This window comes from Salminus brasiliensis, chromosome 22 (genome assembly GCF_030463535.1).
Source record: "Salminus brasiliensis chromosome 22, fSalBra1.hap2, whole genome shotgun sequence".
NCBI lineage: Eukaryota > Metazoa > Chordata > Actinopteri > Characiformes > Bryconidae > Salminus > Salminus brasiliensis.
This window is the reverse complement of record NC_132899.1, coordinates 8,588,071-8,611,364: the sequence shown is the minus strand read 5'-3', so window position 1 is coordinate 8,611,364 and position 23,294 is coordinate 8,588,071. Positions and strand designations below refer to the sequence as shown.

At 40.6% G+C, this 23,294-nt stretch overlaps 1 protein-coding gene across 2 annotated transcripts in view; it reads right to left on the bottom strand.

Annotated features, from left to right (window-relative positions):
* Positions 1 to 9,535: 9,535 nt before the first annotated feature.
* rgs7b (regulator of G protein signaling 7b) overlaps positions 9,536 to 23,294 on the bottom strand; it is a 132,658-nt gene continuing 118,899 nt past the window's right edge. The window contains exons 14-18 of one of the 2 annotated variants that reach the window (XM_072667046.1): positions 19,309 to 19,434; positions 18,440 to 18,626; positions 17,094 to 17,183; positions 15,573 to 15,605; positions 9,536 to 14,945 (exon numbers count right to left, since the gene is read on the bottom strand). In XM_072667046.1, coding sequence (XP_072523147.1) covers positions 15,585 to 15,605; positions 17,094 to 17,183; positions 18,440 to 18,626; positions 19,309 to 19,434 — 424 coding nt within the window. In that variant the 3' untranslated portion in view covers positions 9,536 to 14,945; positions 15,573 to 15,584. Of the gene's footprint in view, positions 14,946 to 15,572; positions 15,606 to 17,057; positions 17,184 to 18,439; positions 18,627 to 19,308; positions 19,435 to 23,294 lie in introns of those variants that run through there. The other variant, XM_072667045.1, reaches the window with a different exon arrangement.

Genomic DNA, 23,294 nt, shown 5'->3' with positions numbered 1-23,294 from the left:
ATGATGCTTTGTGTGTGCATCTGACTATTGAGTGTGATTATCCCAATGGATTCACTCAGGTCACCCCTCTCTGAACCCCAGCAGAGGAACACTCAGTAGAGAACGGTGGATGCTGGACTTAAAGATCAGAAAAGGTCAAAGAGCCTCTAACACTTATGTGGGGAGAAGTCCGGTTCAGGTGTGCGTTTACAATTGAGAGCACTTGTTGCACAGTGTATGTTTAAATGTGTGTATTTAGCTCTTTGTGGGGATGTCATGGGCCTGGGGATGATGAACACACATTGTGGGGACATTTGATGAAATTTTGGGGGCATTGTGAGAACATTTAAGGACACGTGGGGACATTTGATGAAATTTTGGGGGACTGAAAGACGTCAAACTGATCTTTTGGCTGCTATGGTTAAGGTTAGGGTTGGGTTCATTTTAGCACAGCGCTGGCGTGTGCTAGTTGTGCAATGATGCAATGATCCGGTAACCCTGATAAAGCCTGTAAACATCAGTATAAGCATCAGAATATTATGACCATCCCTGGAATGAACTCCGCCCATCCCACCAGCTCTACTCGCCATACAGGATCTCTGTGTAGTTCTATAATTACAGACTGTGGTCCGTCTGTTTACAGAGCAGGTATTATTTGGGTGGAGGGTCATTTAGGGACATGGTGGTGATTGTGTGTTAGTGTGTGTTGCGCTGGTACGAGTGGATCGGACACAGCAGTGCTGCTGGAGTTTGTAAACACCTCAGCATCACTTCTAAACTGAGAACAGTCCACCAACCTTTTACCACTGATGAACTTCTGCTTCAGACTTTACATCTGCAAGGTGGACCAACTAGGTAGGAGTGTCTAATAGAGTGGACAGTGAGTGGACACAGTGTTTCTGAACTCGAGCAGCACTGCTATGTCTGATCCACTCATACCACCAGTACAACACACACACACTAACACACTCAACATGTCAGTCAGTGTCACTGCAGTGCTGAGAATGACCCACCACCCAAATAACACCTGCTCTGTGGTGGTCCTGGCCAATGTGGGGTCCTGAGCAGTTAGGAGAAGAGTGAAAGGAGGCTAATAACTGGACTACAGTCTGGAATTATAAAACTACAAAGTGCTTCTGTATGGTAAGTGGGCTGATATTATGGGCCAAGTTTATATGTATTATTTTATGCAATCAAAAGGATCTGTAGAAGATATATAGGTATTATATGTTTAATGACCTTTGGTCCAGCTGTGCCAGTTTCTGACCACTACAGTCCATGAGTCCATGGGGCTAATCTCACTCTACTGGAGCTGAAAACCCCTGTTTTGGCAGCACTGCACAAAGACTACAGCCAGCTTTTCAGCCGGTGACACACATCACTATAAAACTCCTCCTTAACTCCCTACCCTCTCTGATACAGATTTAATCACAGCTCGAAAAAAGAGCTGTATTAACCAAACACACTCCACTCTAAACACACTCCCACTCCACAGGCCTCCAATAGCTGCCTTTCTTCTCCCTCTCCCTGCCTAATGTTTACGCACTACTTACAGTGCGGTGCGTGTGTTAGTAATCTCATTTAGATCTAATCTAAATCTACAAACCCACTTTACTGTACTGAGTGCCCTAAAAGCTCTGTACTAACAGGACTGCATTAACAGTGCTGGCAGCTGTGCTAGCTCTGCTAATACGTACAGTGTTTTACAAGTGTTAGAGGTTCAGGACTGTAGTGTGCAGTCCAATATTGCTCATTAATTCCCAAGAAATCAATTTTACAAGCTGTAATGAATCAGAAAAGAGCCCAAAGTGACTCCTGACTAACTCCTGAATTACTCCTGAATTATAGTAATAATACAATACACAATAGGATTAATCTACAATAGTCCTGTACACCATTAAAAATAAACTTTCTTCAAGGGTTCTTTAGTAAAAGCATTTATTATACGTTAAGAACCACTTGAATATTTACATGATTCTTTGCCTGGTTAAATGATTCTTCTCTATGATTCTTCAAAGACGATTCATTTATTTTTGATATAGGGTTTCACTATCTAATTATCATTAAAAGAACCATAATTTTGTAACTATAATTTATTATTGTTTATTTTGCAACATGTTTGGTTTGTTCAGCTTTGTAGTAACCCAAAATAAAGGTTCTTTAAAAATGGTAATAGTGGAACCCTGAATAAGAATGAATCAAATACAACAGTTTATTGAGTTCATTTATCATAGGGAAGAATCCTTTAACCAGGCAGAGAACTGTTGATAAACAGTTTTTTTTAAGTTGGCACAAAGCTGTACTCAATGTTTAGCTAAATAAATATTACACAGAGCCAAAATATAGGTTCTCTGAAGGGTAACAATAGTGGAACCCTATAAAAAAAATTTATCTTCTTTAAAGAATCAAATTCAACAGTTTATCCATCACCGTAGTGAAGAATCATTTACCCAGGCAGGGAACCGTCATGTTGGTACTGTAGATTTTAGTTTTATTATTATTTAGTTTAGTGCAATTTTGTACAAGTAGTCCTGTAATTCACTAATCAGAACCATCCATCAGCACATCCTACTTCTGTCAGTTCCATTCAAACTCTTCATTCAGTTTAATAACCTCCTTCTGATTCATGCACTGCATGCTTTCATAGAGGAAACTGAGAGACTGTGCTTGACTACAATTGCATAAAAACAGCCTATATCTCTTTGATGGTCACTTTAACACTTCTCGGGTTGTCCAGCCGGTGGTCCTGCCGTGGTTTCTGGGCAGGTCGGCTGATGTTTGATGAAAAAAATTCAGAATTACGGCCCTGGCAAATCCTCTTTGCCCAACAGTGCAAGGTGGAGCAGTCACCGACCCCACCAGAGAAATCATTAATCGGATCATTAACCCTTTCACACCCTTCACACACACACACACACACACACCATGATCTCAAACCCTCCAGTCTGCTAGAAGGAGAAAACCTGAAAACTGCTTTCTAGAAATTGAAGCCAAGCCTTTTACTAGCTTTATTGTAAGACCTGAGACGTGTTTGTGTGTGTAGAGCCTTTTTAAGGTTGAAATAATGTAACTGATATTGGTAGGGAATCTTTACATTCTGTGAATCGATCTTCACTAGGTTCTTATGTAGAACTTCTTTTTTTTTAAAAATAGGGTTCATTCATGGTTTCGCTAAAACAGAGGTCGTCAGTTCTGGTCCTGGAGGGCTGGATTCCTGCAGTCTTTCTGCTCAAGCACACCTGAATTCAGCTCGCCTGTTTCCAGGTTTACCAGGTTTAGTGGAGCAATCTGCCTGTCTGTCGATCTATATGTCTGTCTGTCTGTCTGTCTATCTATCTATCTATCTATCTATCTATATCTATATATATAAGCTGACCACAAACCAAATTTACCTCCTCAAATTCTCAAATGATGAATTATGAATGAATTCTCGTTCTACATCTGAGAGAAAGAACACTTCATTACACACACACACACACACAAGCATCACAGACTGGACACTGGGCAACATCTGTGCTCCCTGTAGAGCTTTAAAAAGCTTTCTTCACAGGTTCTGCAGTGAAAGCATTGATTATTGGCTACCTGAAGAACCTCAATGTTGAAATGGGTCTTGGTCTGGTTAAACGACTCTTCAGACAAAATCATGGGCAAACTGTTGAATTTGATTCTTTTAAGAGTCCAAAGAACATTTTTGGTACTATGTAGAATCTACAGGCTGAATTCGGTTTTATTGGTGTCAGTGTGTCTCAGAATTTGATAACACTCAAACACGCACACACATACACACAAGCATCACAGACTGGCCACTGGGCAACCTCTGTACTTAAATGTTCTAGCTCTGCTCTTGTGTGTGTGTGTGTGTGTGTGTGTGTGTGTGTGTGTGTGTATTCCACCAGATTAAACCTCAGTAGAAGTTATGGATGAAGGTAAAGAGCAGAGTCCATAGGAGAAGACCACTCACCTCTCGTCTGAAGTAGTCCAGCTCAGTGCGCGTGTGTATTCCAGATGTGGTCAGGGCGAGAGATCTGGGTTGAGTGTGTGTGAGGACCCTGGAGAGTAAGCAGCACTGATGCCCATGGACGGAGGTGTGTAAAGATGTGTCTCCAAACTAAAGGCTTTGCTCCTCAGACTCTGAAGTGTCCAGGGTTCAGAGTCGGCTTTCTGAGTTACTCAGAGTGGCAAGCTCTTGTGTCCGTCCGCCTGTCTGTCCTTCTGTCTGTCTGTGTGAGTCACTCTTCCTCTTCTTCCTCTTCTTCTTCTCTCTCTCTCTCTCTGGATGTGTGTGTGTGTCTGTCTCTGCCCGCTGTGTTTGAACTCGTGTTTCTGGCTCTTCAGCGTCCACCCGCATGTGGATCTTATCAAACCGCAGGATTTCTATTGGCTCCGATCACCAAACAAAATCAGTCTCTCTCTCTCTCTCTCTCTCTCTCTCTCTCTCTCTCTCTCTCTCTCTCTCTCTCTCTCTCTCTCTCTCTCTCTCTCTCTCTCTCTCTCTCTCGGACACGCCCACTTCTAACTCTTTTCATTTCTGTGGCATTCTTGCCTTCTCCTGCTTTGTAACTTGTAGCTGAGCGCACACACACACTCTCACATTCATATTCATGGGGTCTGCTCATCAGTGTGGAAACTGGAGATTTTCCGATTCTGGATAGTTCTGAATGTCCAGTTGTGGAATAGCCTGACCTTCAAATTAAAAAAAAGACACTAAAGATAAAGGTTTATAATAACAGCTTTTACATAAAGATAAGCTGAGGAAAACTGTTTCTCAAAGGACAAGAGTTCCATCAGTTAAGAGAAGAATAAAGAAATTATGGAAAAAAGAAAAAGGAGACAAAGAGGAAAATAGAAAAAAGGGCAGAAAAGAAAGAAAATGAGAAGGAGGAAAAAACAAGAATTAAGAGGAAAGAGAGAGAGAGAACATATGAGTCAGAATTTGGAAAGTTGTCCTTTTTAGTTTTAATATCTGTATCATCACTTGCAGAACTTGTACCCAGCGTTCTCTCTCTTTCTTTCTCTTTTTCTTTAAAAGATGAAACACTCTGCAATAATGTATTGCTGTCATACAACCTTGTGTCCCCACTTGCCCGTTGTTCTGAACATTGTTTCAGATTTCCTTGATTGGACCAGTAGAAATGCTCCAAAATTACTGTGAATAAAACCTTTCTACCTTCATTTCCACTGAAAATACAGAAGGTTTTTCCTTCTCCTGTAAAGCTGCCATTTGGAGAAATATGTTTTTTGCTCAACAGTGATCATCTTCACTACTTTGAATTATTGAAACTAATTTGATTAAATATTGAAATGATTAATGTGGAGTGAGTGCAGATATGAAGCTTCTCTGGCTGCTCTTTTGACCTGAAGCTTTATTTGATTTATTTAATTATTTTAATTTAATTTAATTTATAAATGTTACTGACCTGTTCTGAAGATGTGTGTGAACAGTGTGTTAGAGTGGATGATGCCTCTGGGCTGGGAGACTGTGCTGATCACTGTGCTGCTCATTTATTTTTCAGCCTCTTCTCTGGTTCCATCTGCTGGAGAACTGACGTACAAACCTTTTCAGCCCTGGAGTTTCTCACTACTACCCGACTGCTCACTACTACAAGAGTACTTACTACAGCCAGAGAGCTAATTACCACTGAGTGCTCACTAGTTCCCTTCACTCAATATTAAATAAAGTGTGTTGTGTTTATTTTGGTTGTGTTGTTCTGTTTACTATTTGAATGTAGAGTAAAGTGCTTCAGCTTCGATGCTGGTAAATACTGAGAGAGGTTTTGACTGTATTTAGACATATTTCTTAAGTCTCTCAGGTCTTTGTACCAAAAATATGAAACTAAATAAAACTTTCATCATAAGTGTGTTGCATTACTAAGCTGTTTGTTAAGTCCTATATGTTTCAGTAGCTGTATTATACACTATATGGACAAAAGGTTTTACACACACATCTTAAGCATTCAGAGTTCAGGTGTTTCATTCAGTCTCATTGCCACAGGTGTATAACATCAATCACCTAGTCCTGCAGTATGCTTTTCTACACATGAGCGAAAGAGTGGGAGGTTCTAAAGAGCTCACTGAACTCCAGCATGGTTCTGTATGTAATAGGAGCCACCACTGCAACAACAAAAAGTCAGCTGGTGAAATTTCTTCCCTCCTAGATCTTCCACCATCAGTATGTCAGTATATCAGAGTGATATTATTGAAGAGTGGAAGCGTTTAGGAGGAACCACAGAGAGCAGCTCAGCCACTGAGTGTCAGACCAGGGTAAAGCTACAGAGCGGGGTCAGGGCCGAGTGCTGAGCTCAGAGCAGAGTGCAGAAAAGTCTCCAACGCTCTGCTGACTCAATAACTGCAGAGCTCCAGACCTGCTGCTGCACAGGGAGACCAACTCAATATTAATGCCTATGGATTTAGAATGGGGAAGTTTTAGCGTCCCAAAACTTTTGTCCGATATAGTATAGTGTAGCCAGACTACAATACATGTACTTCTACTCAAACTGCTGGAACTGGTGGAGTGATTTCACTGATAATATTAACTATTTCCTCATTTTCCATCTAAATCTGGTCACCATGTCAGCTGAAGCACCAACCTAGCAAATATTTACATACTATGTCACGAGAACCTTAAATCTGAGCAAAGTGTATTCCTAATAAAATGTGGAACACAAACACATCCATAATCCATGTCCATGTTTTTGCATTGCCTTTTAATGAATATCATCCAAAACGAGCTTTAATTAAGCCGTTAATTACGTTTAAGCCTGGAAGGGATGATTGAGCAGCTGTTCCTAATCAATCAGCACACACTGCTTGTATCAATCTTCAGGACAAACCCCCTAAAAAAAGGCACTTGGTGTGAGCCCTGGTAGCTCTGTGGGAAAATCTTTGCCTTGTGTGTCAGAGGTTGTGAGTTCAAGTCTTGTACAGATGTTTGTTTGCCATGGTTCTGGTAGAATGTTCTTTTGGGTTTCTCCAGCATCAGTGAGGGTATGTAAAATAGAAGACAACTGTTCAAAACTTCCACCATCACTGTCTAAAATAAAATTTAACTGACACTCTTGCTCTCAGCTTCATAACCCCTGCCGCTCATCTTACCAAAGGCCCCAGGGGGGGAGGCTTTACTTACCCCCCTCCCCCCTCTTCAGGGATCACTCCTCACCTTCTCCACACATTGTGAGATCCAGATCAGTACTTGAACCAATAACCTCCAACCACAGAGGCATGGCATCTACCATTGAGCCACAGGATCCCACAGTTGCTCATGCATTTTTTTTGCGCATTTATCTTTCAGATTTGAGCTTCACAGTGAACATATGTAAAAATGCCTCTAGCAGGACTCGAACCCCAAACACCCCACTCACAGACTACTGGTTTATACCACTGAGCCACAGCAGCTCCTGAATGACTTGCTTGTTTTATGGGACATAGGAGGAACTCACAGTGTTTAAAGCGATGAGAAGAGTTTACCTGAGACTGTAGAGCTTCTTTTTTTCCATTATGAAGACAACTCTAACACTAAAGCTGCTCAGACTTGGTGGATTTATGGGAATTATTTTGCTGATTCATCTTAGGCTTATGCTGCGTTCCATTTGAACTGGGGTGTCGGATTGTCCCGAGTTCAAAGTAGGACATTGCATTTAGAACACCTCCATAAGTCGGATTTCCTACTCAGAAAGTCATGGTTCAAAAATTTTCCAAAATGGCTGCATTTCTCATCAACAGTAATAAAAGCTGTAGTATTACACAGTTTACTAGCACTGCTATCTATTTGTGTCTCATTAAATTAGTCACATGTCTGATCTAACGTCTGTCTGTGGACATGTTTTCATGATGTTTGGATGTGCTAAATACCATATGATGCATTATCATCAGCTGGTATCGCTCACAACGTGACACAGTGCTAACAATGCTAACCATATTTTGGTTAGATTGCCATAAATCACTGGTAAAGGAGTGTCAAACCAGTTGTGGTGAAATCTGGTGAAGTCTTTAACTAGCTGTTTTTTAGAAAATGCTTTGAAATCATGTACAATTGCCCGTAAGTTTAACTGAAACATGGTCAACTCGGGTGTGATTTCAGTCTCAGCTCCGAAATCCAAATGGAACGCAGCATTAATCTCAGTTTTATTTGGAAGCTAGTGAATGAAGACAGTTGCAAAAAGAGAATTAAAGAATTCATTTAAATACTGGGGTTTTGGTACAGCTGTAAGATTTAATGCTACAACTGCCTTCATTATTGTCCATACACCTGCTCATCCACTCTCTGGACATCCAGGTAGAACATCAATAACAACAAGTTATTTACCACCTCTTTTCTGGGAAGGCCCGCAGCCAGCCATCTTTGCACTTCATGTTCCTCACCAGGATTTGAACCCGTAATTGTCTGATTATAACAGCATTGTATATACACTAGTAATTCACAGGAATACATAGCTGACTTCTGTGTTTTTTGCACACCTGACATTCCCCACTGAGCCACTCCATTTCTACTCTCCAAATCTGGACTTTTTGCCGGGTTACAAGGGTGTTGATACTGCCATTAATATAACAGTACTGCTGAACAGTGATCCTGACAATATGAATACTGTAAAACATGTAATATTCACATATGAAATGAACCACATAATACACGGATCAGCCATAACATTAGTACTACAGTGGCATCTGTCAAGGGGTGGACACATTAGGCAGCAAGTGAGCAGTCAGGCAGGTCATCTGGGGTTTTTCTGTTATGCAGTGTCATGAGCACCTAAGGGTCACTGATGCTATCCATGGAGGTCCCACTTCACAACTTACAGGATTTAAAGGATTTGCTGGTAATGTCTTGGTGCCAGACACAACAGGACACCTACAGAAGTTTTGTGGAATCCATGCTTTACATGCTCAGATCTGTTGTGGCGGCACAAGGGGGACCTACTGAATATTATATAATAGAAGCAGGTGGTGCTAGTGTGATGGCTGGTCCGTGTATATTGCAAGCACTAACCAGAGTTTAACATCTTTTTGAGGTTTCCACACACAGAAATGTTGAAAACTGCAGTTGTTCTTCAGGGGGTATCGAGTTGACTCCAAAGGTGGCCAATCTTCAAGTGCAACACGGCTGGGAGTCACGATTAACTCTTTGCCAGAACAGTGGGCCACCACCACCACCACCCTTGTTAAATCTTCCTGAAGATTATTTACAGTCATCCCAGTCAACATGTTCAGGTGGGTTCCAGGTGACCATTAGTCCTCTGAGTGGGCTTGTACACGTGTTGTTACTGGGACCCAGTTGGGTTTCGCAGATGGGCCCCATTGACACAGCCCACCCTAATCTCACATGCTTTCCATTTAGGCCTCATGTGCAGTGTACAACCCAGATGAGGTCCAAGTTTAACCTCTCTTGGTCCCATCAGTGACCCTGGTGGGCATCCATATGAAGGGCCAACATGGAATCTATGGACAAACCTTTTAGGCTCCACATGGGCATGTTATCTGGGACCTAGCAACATTAAATGCTAGTTTGCTAGAATGCTTTCTTGATCTAACAACATTTGACAATCACCACAATGCAACATGGTTGCTTCTCATCCCTTCGGATCTTTTTATTGGGTTTGGAATGTATTTACAGAGTCACAGAGTCTATACTGAAAATGCAACAACGGAGACTGGAGGAGAGGGCTTCAAAAAGGTGCTTGTGCCCCTTCTTTGGGCCTCGGTACCCAGACAAAACAACAGAAACAGGTTCAACATCATAACACTGTGGATTAAAAAGAGTATTGCATGACTGGAATATAAAGGTGCTTGTTCATTTTTTGTACATCTATGGTACCTTGGGTTTGATGAAGTACTAAAAACGGACAGGAAATTGGGAAATTGTTTTTAAGTTTGTGCCGAGGATGATGTTTGCATCTTGTAAAAAGAGCCTGTTCCTAGTTTTAAAATTAGTTTCCTTCAACTGCAAGCCTCCGCTGACAGCTCTTCAACTCTACATTATCCCACTGCTACGCTAAGAGCAGCAGGCTGCTTTGGATTTGCATGCATTATGCCACCAATCCCCAATCCTGTTTCCCCACTCAAGTCCCTCTCCACCCGCACATCACCCGTTAACACACTCAGACCATAACAGATTTCCAGTCCAGCCCTTCACAAGCCATGGCCCACATTGCACATTGTGTCAAATTTCAGCTCCAAACAGGCCTGTCCCAGGTAGGCAAGGAGTTCTACAGCCCTTGATTAATACCATTAATACTGCAAAAATCAGTAGGGAGGACGGGGTACAACATATCATACACTACATGGACAAAAATATTGGGACACCTGCTCATTGATTGGTTCTTCTGAAATCAAGGGTATTAAAATAGTTTATCCTGCTTTGGTTGGAGTAACTGTCTCTACTGACCAGGGAAGACTTTCTACTAGATATTGGAGTGTTGCTGTGAGGATTTGATTGCATTCAGTGACAAGAACATTAGGGAGATCAGGATGTTGGATGATCTCCACCCCACCTCATCCCAAACATATCAGATGGAGTACCATCAGTCCAGAGTACACGGTTCCACTGCTCCACAACTTAAGTTTGGGGGCCTTACACCCCTCTATTCCATGCCTGGCATTAGGCAAGGTCCCAGTAGGGTTATGTTGATCTGCTTCAGAGAGACCTAATCTATTGGCATTTGCACATCTGTTTTAGCAATGGCTGCAACTTAAAGTAGCCGAATGCATTCATTAGAAGGAGTGTCCACAAACTTTTAGACATAATGTATTTTTCATAATTAACCCTTTGTTATTTTGTATCCCGCTCTCCCATAGATCGTTTTAAATATTCACTAGGCCTACTTATACTATTGTAGTTACTATTATAACAGAACCTGAACAAGAAGCCCAGTTCTGACTGAGGTGTGATGGGAGCTACACTTTACCCATTTACAACCACAACACTCATGGGATCTCAGCTCATCCTTCCATCAGTCCATAGCATTTTCTTCAATGAACAGCACAATTGCAAGTTACACTGCTGTTTTATAAAAGGGCATTGTCAAAAACGAGACTTTTGACCAGTGATTTACAGGTTAAAAAACCTAAATCAATAAAAAAAACAGTCGAATACCATACATCCCACTATACAGCCATGTCCATGCACAACCACCAGCATACTGCACACACCCAGCAACATTCTCCAATCCATACAGTTCACAACAGTGTGTGAAGGACCAATCGAGTCTTAGGTCTAGACATACACACAAATCCATCAATATACACTCACCAGCCACTTTGAGACCTCCACCTTGCTGCTGAACAGTTTGTACCAGCACTGCACACACACACACATACACATACACACACACACACACACACACACTACCGTACCTCCAACATGTCAGTGTGGCTGCTGTACTGAGAATGGTTAGAAACTGACTAGTGTTAAATGGTGTGGCGAGAGGGGTCAGGAAATTGGGGGTACAGATAGGGGTACTCCTTGTAAGGTAACGTGATATCCCTTAAGGCTCTGTCCTTGGTCATATCTTGATTATATTATATGTTATCATGTCATTGGACATCAGGAATTGTTGTTTTATTTCTATGCTGATGTTAAACAAACAGCTAAATGTCCGATAAAAGTTTCAGGAATTCAGGAATTCTCTGGACCTTAAAGGTCACTGGTCAAGGCTTATAATCGTTTCTGACAATTATAAACATATCTGTCATTTTTATTTAGTAGAATTATGGTTGTATTTAAATGGTAACACTAATGGTAACACATATTAACCCATCATAGTAACAGGCTTACCTTTCTAAACTGACAAATGAGAAATTGTCCAATCAGGATTTTTGTTTCCTGTGGTATCAAAGGTCAAGTCAAGTGAGCTCTCCCACTGGTTCAGACTTCACTGGCAGACCTGAAGATGTAACCACAGGTTAAGAACCAACATACATAACCCACTATACATAATCATGTGAAAACAAATGGTACAGTGTTGTACAAATAAGTGTAAATTAAGGAGAATTGCAATGGTCAAACTTGATTTATACACTACATGGTCTAAAGTATTGGGACACCTGCTAATTCATTGTTTTTTTCTGAAATCAAGGGTCGTAAAAATAGTGCTTTTGTTAGAGTAACTGTCTCTACTGTCCACTGAAGACTTTCTACTAGATGATGGAGCATTGCAGTGAGGATGTGATTTAAGCGACATCCATCCCCACCCCATCCCAAAAATACTGGGTGGAGCACAATCATTCCAGAGAACATAGTTCCACAGTTTCACAGAAATAGTTTTTTTTAGTTCCCTATAAGCCTCAGAAGCCTCTTAGGATGACACATAAGGGCATAAAAAATGTTGCTATTTCAGGGATGAAAAGGAGTCCTTGCATTTGCTGTTGAAATAATGCAGATTTCTATTTTATAACAGTATTTTATTTTAATATTATTTAATTGCAATGATTGCTGCATTTATTTTATTTATGCTGATTTATTATTATGATTTGCATGAATTAATTATTAAAATTTATATGTATTTATACTTATCATTTATACTTGTTATTCCTTTTACAGATTTTAGATTAGAAACATTCAATGGAAAAATGTAAGTGCGAGTTTTTTAGGTTGAACCCTCAGCATAATGTTCAAGGAAGGACCTTAAAATTGATCTAGAACCATTGCATTATGTATTTTGAATATTTGAAGATTCTTTATGGAATAAAAAGTGGTTTAAAGAGTGCAAACAGGGACCAGTATGTTCAGTGAAATGGACAGTGTGTGGAATTACACTAATAAGGTGGACGGTGAGTGTATATCCATTTTAACATACACCCAATCATACATAAACACACACACAACCTATATCCACTCATACACACTAACCAGTATGCAGCCAACCAACCAAACTAACACCCACACTGTTTGTCAACACACACACACACACCAGCACAACTCCACACACATTACACATGTTTACACTACTTAATAACATACTGCACTCTCTCCCCACTCCACTCAGGCAAACACATCCTATGTGCAGTGTGTATCTATTCATGAGTCCAACTAAAACACTGGTAACACTTTAATTGAAGACTTCATAGCACATACATCAACACTGACACATTAAAAAGGATTACTGAGTATTTCTGAACAGCTAATGTCAGTATTCACAAGATGACATCACATAACCTCTGACTTAAGACCCTTAAACTGAATGAAGTACATTAGTTTAATTGATAACACTGTAATAAAGCATCATTCACATATAACTTAAGTTAATAAAAAGAATTATTTTATTTTAGTGCTGTATATTTCTACTTCAGATAAAAAAAAAAAAAATTATTTCCTATATATAGTCAAAAAGTGGCTCAGATTCTTATGCCTGACCATTTCTCCTGCTTTTAACACCAACATCATCTTCAAGAGTTGGCTGTTCAAATGCTGCCCAATCCGTATAAGTAGATCTCAACCCTTGACAGGTGCCACTATAACCAGATAATCAATGCTATTTACTTCACTGCTGAGACCAAGCAGCCTACTATTATATGTATATTTATATATAAATATAAGGGCATACCTAAGGGGAGGTAGCCTGTGAGGAATGACTATATACTGATGGCGAGGGAAGGAGGAAAGACACACCCAGTATGCAAACAGAAGGCACCAGGAGCCAATGGGAAAGTCTGTAAATGTACGCTGAAGCCCAAACCATCAGCATCCAATGAAATTAGTTGTGGGTGTGGCCATGCCACACATGAACACAATTAAATGGCTTCGCATCTATAAGAAATAATGAAGTATCACGAACAGTGAATTTATTTAGGTAAAAAAACAAACAAACAAAAAAAAAAATCCATGCATCCATGTTCAGATGCAAAACGGATGTGGGTTCACCCAGCATGTTTTCCTTATGTAAAACCAACAGCAACTAGGGTGTTTTTTTAAGAAATCTCATGAATACTGACAGAACATGGTTCTTAAATACTCAAGTACTGCGTACTTTTTAAATATTATTCAATGTTTATCTGTGTGTGTGTGTGTTATGAAGACCAAATTCAGGTAAGCCTTCAAATAAAGCCATACCAAAACATACATCATACTCCATAAATACATCACAGGTGATCCAAAGACGTCCAGCTCAGAGGCAGTGATAGCTTCATTGAACAGATCTACATATAAGCTTGTGTTTGTTTAACTGTATCTCTAATAAAAATAACATGTGTAACAGGGTGGATGTGGGGTTAAAAATATGCTTTATCCTTAATTTGTTTAAATAGTCTTTTCTATTGTGTTTCCCTGCTTCCCAAGGATTTGTACAGATATTTACAAAAATGAAACAAAAAAGATAATAATAATAATAATAATAATAATAATAATAATAATAATATACAGATAACAAATCAAGATATTCTTAAATATAGTATAAAAATAAATGAGACACGTTAAAAGCATTTTCAAGTAAGATGAAGATAAGATGAAGATACAGCTCCCTCTTCAGATGTGACTTTACAATTGCAGTGGCAGAAGTAGTGCAAGAAGGGAACTTAATGGTGATACGGGAAGTTGCAGGGTTCTCTCAAACAACGGTGAAAAATAAGGATTCCAGCAGAGATGATTACTAAGCTTTTGAGACTTTCTTCTAGAATGGATTTTATTACTATACTCAGTTCAGCACGTGTGATTCTAAGGAAGTAACTGAGCGAATGGCTTTTTTTTTGCCGCAATTTCAAGTCAGTGGAAAAAGTCCAGAGTGCCTCATCACAAAAAGATGATGATGGGAAGAAAATAAAGAGCTGTCTTTTTGTGTCTTTTTTTTTTTTTTTTAAGAGAGCAGTACCTCAGTTGATCAGACATGCAATGACTGGTCTACCGCTGTGGGTTTTATTATGGAGAACAGTAGATTACAATAATGTACACGTCGTCCTTTTTCCCAGTCTCCCCAGTTGAAGTGTGGTGGTATTTAACACGGCTGCAAGTTTGGCAGCCTGGCTGACATAGCAGTGCCGTCCTAAAAAAAGAGACAAAAACAAGGATTCAAACTCTGATTTGAAGGAAATTACATTTCTGTTTTTAAAATAAAAAATATTATTAATTTGTATGACTTAATTACACTCATCAGCCATGATATTCAAACCATATTACACAAATAACCATATTAACCATGTCTAAAATGATGTGGGTCCCCCTTGTGCCTCGAAACAGCTCTGGGACCTGAGGCCTGGAGCTCCACAAGACCTCTGAAGGTGTCTATGGTGTCTGACACCAAGACTTTAGTTTAATCCTTTATTTCCTGTAAGATGTGAGGTGGGGGCTCCATGGACCACATCAATGCACCTTGGGTGCCCATGACCCTGATGCCGGTTCACTGGATGTCCTTCCTTGTGGGAACACCCCACAAGACCTGCCTGATGTTTTGGAGATGTTCTGACCCAGTGCTGTAGCCATCACAGTGTGGTTCTTGTCAAAATGGCTCAGATTCATATGCTTAGCCATTTCTCCTGCTCTTACTATCAACATCACCTTTAAGAACTGACTGTTCACTTGCTGCCTTACAAATAAGTACTTAGATCCAAACCCTTAAAATATACATATTGAATATTTATGAATGAATTGGTATCAGAGGGGACGGACTTACCCAGCCACGTCTTCAGAACAGGTTCTTGCTTTTCTGTAAAACAAAATAAGACGAAAAATAGTAGAATTGAGTTCATCAATATAAAATGATTGATATGACATATTGACATATAGCACATTTTCTCACACCTCAGCTCCTATCTACTTTAAACAGACCTACTTACATCTAAAAAGGGGGAATTGCAGCAGATTTCCTGGTTAAGAGTGAAAGTAAACAAAGTCATTTTGAGTGGGTTTGGTGTGAAAAACAGACAAACTCTACTGAATCAGAACTGTTCACAGTGATGCTGAATGAAATCAGACGTCTAACATGTTTAATGCTTCTAAACGCTACATCACGGACAGGTTGGTAAGATTTAATAGCTATGAATTGACTGTAAAATGGATGAGACATTGTTTGACAATCCTTTTGAGGAGGTTTCTTCCTAAAAACCCATTTCTCAAAATACATTCATGGCAGAAAGGTGCATGTAGGGTGAAGGAAGACAGAATCGCCTCCAAAGAAAACTATTCCCATTATTTTACCATCATCAAAATTACATATAAAGGTTCACTGGAGGTTTTGGAGAGTGGATAAGGCTTATTTGCGCTGTATCATTACAACCACCGGCTCCATTCGCTACCACTGCAAAGACTATTTCCGTCTACGTCTATGTTTACGTCTTAACAATTCCCCTTTAACCAGCTTTTCCATTCTTTCTATTGTTTAATAAGTTTAACTTGCTTTCTTTCACTTTTGCTTGCATTCATAAACCAAATGAAATCGAAATGGTCAGCAGCGCTGGACATTTGGCTATGGCCAGCTATAACAGCAGCTCAGTGCTTTATGCATAAAAGCTCATTCTGCTCTTCTGGTGAGACAAACTTACCAATTTACAAGGCAATCTCATGAACATCTGCCTTCCTAGTGCATGCTTCAGAACTTCAGAAGGACAGAGAACAGGAAAAAACAACAACAACAAAGAACAGAAAGACAGAGAAACCAGGAAAGGAGAACTAAACACGGAAAAGAAAGGCAGATAGAAAATAATCAAAAGCCGTGACAGAAAGAGGAACATGCAGTAAAAATATCTGACAGATACAACAAAAAACAAAGCAAATCAAGTTCAGATGGATGCAAAGGTGAAAAAAAAAACTCTCAATACAACAGGTGCCTGAACCAGCCATGTGATAATGAGGCTCCTGTTCAGAGCAAGATAGCAAGAGAAAGTCCATATAACAGCATCAGCTTAACTATAGAGTTTCTCTCTGCACACACACACACACACACACACACACACACACGTCCCTGAGGACGGGCTGAACAAAAAAGGCGTATAATCCTGCGGGCTGCAGAGTAAATGGTCCCTGCATGATAATGGCAAGGCTGCATAGTAATGGCATTAGCCCCTGGTAGAAGTCCCAGGCTCCAAAACCTCCCACTGCTCCAGAACTGCAGGGGGCAGCAGGGTGCTGCGGGGAGGACGGATGTGCTGAAGGCAGGCGCCTAGATGGAGGTCTCCAGTCGCTTTAGAAACTTTACCTTTTTCTTGGCCTGCAAAAGCTCCTGGTAGGCACTGGATCGAATGAAGCGGCTGTACGAGTCGCTCTTCATCAGCTTGTAGATGTGCTCCTGAAGGAGAGAGAGAGAGAGAGAGAGAGAGAGAGAGAGAGAGAGAGAGAGAGAGAGAGAGAGAGGAGGAGGTTATGAACACTGACCTGTATTCATACACTGAAGATTTTGAAGAAGCACTTCAAATTTACATTATATAAATATAGTACATAAATGAATAATTTTTTTCCAAAACTAGTGAATGTGTACAGAGCCTTTCTTGAGGCTCAAGACAGAGAAGATTGTTTTACAGTTAAGAGTTTCATTTTGTAAAATCAAGCGTAGTAACTCTTTATATTGTCACATTTCATAGAATTGTCATGATTGTAGTATTGGAGAGTATTGCAGTGATATTCATCTTTAGTTTTAATTGAAAACACATACAAGAGCTGTGTCCTCGGTGCAAAACACACGTTTCCAGAAACACACAGTACAAGTCAAAAAGATACAGACTGAATTCAGTCTTCCACAACAGTAAATAACTAGGCAACACAATACAATTATTGTGCAGCATGAGGCAGACAGTATGACCCTGACTGTAAATTATATAATAAGGAAAAGATATCTTTTAATTCTGGGTGAGCGTCAGATACTATTCAGTTAAGCAGGTTTCACATAATGTATGTGGTGCTCACCCAATAGTATCTGGTGTTCACTTAACAGTACTGTATGTGGTGCTCACCCAATAGTATCTGGTGTTTACTTAACAGTACTGTATGTGGTGCTCACCTAAAAGTATCTGGTGTTTACTTAACAATACTGTATGTGGTGCTCACCCAATAGTATCTGGTGTTTACTTAACAGTACTGTATGTGGTGCTCACCCAATAGTATCTGATGTTTACTTAACAGTACTGTATGTGGTGCTCACCTAATAGTATTTGGTGTTCACTCAACAGCACTGTATGTGGTACTCACCTAATAGTATCTGGTGCTTACCTAATAGTACAGTATGTGGTGTTCACCTAACACTATCTGGTGCTCACCTAATAGTACAGTATGTGGTGCTCACCTAACACTATCTGGTGCTAATTTAAAACTATATGGTGCTCATCTAAAAGTATCTCATGTTCACCTTGTAGTACCTGTTGCTCACCTCGCTCACTGAATACTATCTGGTACTCATCTAATACTATATGGTGCTCACCTAATACTATCAGGTGCTCATCTAATACTACCTGGTGCTCACCTAAGAGTACTGTATGAAGTGCTGTTTCTAATACTATATGGTGCTCAACAGTTTAAAAACATCAATGGAGTCAAATTCATTATTCTGACCTGAGCGTCTTCAAAGGTGTATCTGCCGGGGTCTTTGATGTTCTTGGTGGTTTTGTCATAGCTTTTGGAGTCAACGTTGATAGCACTGGGAGCTCCTGGGGCTAGGAATTCCAGCCAGATCTCCTGCACCCTGTTGGGAACCTCCCGAATGGGCTGGTTCTTCAGCTCCTGCACAGCCAGCCAGAACCTGCATCCAACAACATAAAAGGATCATTTATCTACAGATATGAGACCTAATGATTAGAGAACTCTAATGAGTAGAATTATGAGCTGATTATGAACTGATCATGAGCAGACACTTATTTCATCATTTTAAACTGCAGTCTGTTATAAAAGCCAATATTTTTTTTGCACAAATAATGGCAGTGTTATTAGCAGCAGTTAGTTTAAATCTATATAAATACATTTCATTTTCCACTGCAGTGACAAAATCACCCCCTTCTACCCCACGGCCACCAGATGGAGCTCTGAGGTTTATCTTCCTCCTCAGATCAGCAAATCTGCATTGCCTTCCATACCAGTTTACCCACAAGCTTAGACTGGAAAAGCGTCTAACAGGATTATAAATCTGTGGTGAATCACCACTGGCAGTGCAATGCAGTCCTCTAGACTAGACGTGGTCCATATCTGTATAACAGGCCCCTAAATGTCTATTCCACATTATTCCTGCTCATCTTAATGAACTGAACTATAGTTCGAACACGGCTTTTAATCAGGTTCTGGTTAAAACCTCAAACACAAGCCTTTCTCACCGGCGAGAAGGCAACAGTGCTGAAATCCGAGCAAGTAGGAGAGTAATTAATCCTGCAGATGAAAAGTGACATGCACTTAATCCGTAAAACGGGCGAGTTTAGCTGAGTGTAGCTCACCGCAGGTTCTCGGAGCTGAACTCGGATTCCAGAAACTTCAGGAACTGTTCCCTCCCTACTGGATCCTTCAGAACCTCATCAAACCCGAAGCCCCACCGCTTCACCCTCTGCTGAACTGGCTCCTTACTGGAAGAGAAAGAGAGAGAGAGGATAGGGTCATTTGTTAACACTGGTCACTATTAATAGTAATAATGTCTGGAAACAGACTGGTCACTTCAGTCCAATCTTAAATTGACACTGAGGATAAAGAAAGCCCAATTGTGAACACTGCAATTCTGTCCTCTCAGAATCCAATCACATTTTCTTCATACTGCTGTCCAAACCATGTATCTCCATTTCTGTCTGTTTTCAGCTTTCCCCATGATTTAAACCCAGTAGCTAATCTGTACCTTGTGTAATTAATTCTGAATGAACTGACCAATAGAAATGCTCTAAATTACTTGGAATAAACTCAAATTTTACATTGACTTCCATTCAAAGTTAAGAACAGTTTTTGCCTTCTTCTGTAAAATCACCATTTTGGACATCCATGCTTTTCTTTGGCCAGCAGTGATATTCATTTGAAAGGATGCTGATTACTGCACACCTCTGTTTGTTGATTAATGCCATCACACAATGCAGGTGTGCTCACCTACAATCTGCCTGCTGCCCATCCATAACCGTCCAGCTGGGGGTCTAGAGTCTAGAGTAGCACCTTACAGCACTTTACAGGCAGGTGTGTTAAATTACTTAAATTACTGTGAAAAATTACCTCAGCACATTCACTGACCAGTGTTTTTAAAACATGTATTAAACTCCATTTGTGTCCAAATTCTATGAAAGGAAATTACAGCCTGTGTTTATACACAGTCCTCCCCTGTTTCAGCCAACCTAACCAAGATTTACTGGACAGTTGGCTGCTCAGTAGTTTTTTGGTCAGCTGTGCGTTACTGTAACCTTTTTCGTGCCTGAGAGAGCTAATGAAAGTGCTAGAGCTGATTCTAGAGGTGACATTTATATAGATATTGATATAAATGTCAACAACAGAAGTTGTGCCTGTTTTAGAACATGAGGACCAATGAAAAGTCAAAGACAGTAAAGCAGGTCAACCTATGGCTAAATTGGAGAGAGCTCCAGAGGTCAGGTGTCATAATAAGCTGTTGAGATGTATTAGTTAGTAAAATTAGCAACAACAAACAGCTTAGAAGCTTCTGTTTCAATGTAAATATCTCTAAACAACAATCTCTAAGCATCCCACTTTATATTTAATGCTTTTTATGGTATCTCTTTTTTTTTTTTTTTTTGCTGATATCGACCCAGACCCATCCATGCTCATCACCACAGGAAGAGTAAATAAAGCATGTGAACTCGTGGCCTTTTAGGCCTCTATAGCCATGACAGTGTTTCAGTCATTCCAGAATGGGGCTTTACCAGTAATGTAAGCAGCCATAGTCAACAGCCAATATTTATCCATGAGCATGCCTGCTGGACTTTGTCCTGCTGTAATGCACACCGGTGTTCATACACTATATGGACAAATGTATTGGGACACCTGATCGTTCATTGTAACTTCAGAAATCAATCACCATCATTCCAGAGAACACAGTTCCACTGCTCCACAGCTCAATGCTGGGGGGGGCTTTTTTTTTTTGTCCCGCTAAGCCCGTGCCTGGAATTAGGCATGGTGCCAATAGGTTCATGTTTATCTACTCTAGAGACACATATTGTATTAGAAATACATCTCTTCAGGAACTAGACATGCTATGGTGCTTCAGTCTTGACACCGATCTAGGTCTACATACTGACGTTTGTATTCAGTGGTATCCTAGCCTTGGATATTTTCGGAGTAAACAGTGAAGCATGTTTGTAAGTTGCTCTCGATAATGTGTGTGCATTTGCACATCTGTGTCAGCAATAGGTGTAGTAGAAAGTGTTAGAAACGGTGTCCACAAACATTTGGACACACAGTCTAACACATCTGAGAGGCCAGGGTTAGATAGTGGATCACTTGTGCAGGAATTTCTACATTTTGAACCTCATACTGCTTCAGGTATCTCCAGCTCATCTAACCCTAATGATCATGATCACAGTCCTGTGTTTTGACTCTAAATGAACGCTAGTCCTGGACTTTAGTCCAACCAGATCTAGTTTGACATCTAAATCTTCACTATTCCTGGAGTCGGTCTAATCTGGTTTATTTAAAAGCTAAATTATCATTGGTCTTAAATTACAGTCAAATTAGACTCTATTACAACCCTTCTCGCTCTCCCAATGGTGTAGAGGCCTGTACATGTTTTACTTGTAGGTCTGAAAGAAACGGAGAGAAATAATGGAACCTTCCATATTTTATTATTTTGATTTGATGAAGGTATTGATATCGGAGGGTTCAAACTATTACAGTTTTATTGTGTGAGTGTGTGTGTGTGTGTGTGTGTGGCTGTGTGTGGGTGTGTGTGTGTGTGTGTGTGTGTGTGTGTGTGTGTGTGTGTGTGTGTGGTGACTGGCTGCATGTGGTGATGGAGCTGCAGGGTTTCAGCTCAAATCTGCACATACACCTTTATCAGCTCAATTCACACACACACACACACACACACAGACAGAGGGATAGAGAGAGAGAGAGAGAGAGAGAGAGAGAGAGAGAGAGAGAGAGAGAGAGAGAGAGAGGGGGGAGAGAGAGAGAGAAAGACAGAGAGAGAGAGAGAAAGACAGAGAGAGAGAGAGAGAGAGAGAGAGAAAGAGAAAGACAGAGAGAGAGAGAGAGAAAGACAGAGAGAGAGAGAGAGAGAAAGACAGAGAGAGAGAGAAAGACAGAGACAGAGAGAGAGAGAGAGAGAGAGAGAGAGAGAGAGAGAGAGAGAGAAAGAGAGAGAGAGAGAGGAATAGAAGAAGGAAAGTGAACGGGAGAAGAAAGGGGGAGAGAGAACAGTGTGAAGATATTGATTAAATTGTATCTGTTAACTGCAGTGTATGTGTGTGTGTGTATGTATGTGTGTGTGTGTGTGTGTGTGTGTGTGTGTGTGTGTGTGTGTTTCGAGGGGGAGGGATGGATTCACACATGAAAGTGAGATAAGGTCATTTCTGCTGTTACTTCAGCAAACACAGCTCAGCAGAAGCAGTGATGTGAGAGAGCTGATATGAGGCCATGCTGGATGTGCAGCGTCTGATAGTGATTATTACCCAGCCCAGACCAGTCATCCCCTCTCCCATCACACACACACACACACACACACACACACACACACACACACACACACACACACACACACACACACAGTTCACCTTACACACCTTAACCTCCAGTGTCCTTGGACTGTTTAGCATGTGAAGCAGATCAGTAAGTTTATAATCCACCCATGCAGCTGAACGTGTCAAAACTCGCTACTGGATTCTACTGTTGTTCATTTACTGGGCAGTCCATTTATTTCAGAGCCAGCTGAGTGAGCAGGCCACTGATGGTTGAGTGGTTCTCACTATAAAGTCTGTACAAATCCTGTAGAGCTCTAGAGTACCCTTTAGAGACCCCTCTACTGAATGTAGCTGCACCTGTTGCTGACACAGATGCACAGTGCAAATGCATTTAATTTGGGAAAAAAACAATGAATGAGCAGGTGTCCCAATACTTTTGTCCATTTAGTGTACCATTATTCTCAAACACTGTTGTGTCCTCCTTTAAAAGAAGGAGCCACCTGGCAATGCTATTGCAACCACTTAGCAACACTATAGCAACCACCTAGGAAAGAGCGTTTCACCCTTTTCACCAGTATTACCATGGCAACGACTTAGAAGACATCTAGCAATGCTATAGCAACCACTTCGCAACACTATAGCTACCATCTAGAAAAGAGAGGTTCACCCTTTCGACCAACTACTTAGAAGCCACGTAGCAACACCACTGCAACCAGTTAACAACACCAAAGAAAGCACCTGCGATACCATAGCAACCACTTAGCAATACCATAGCAATCACCTAGTAACCACTTAGCAACACCATAGAAATCAACTAGGAC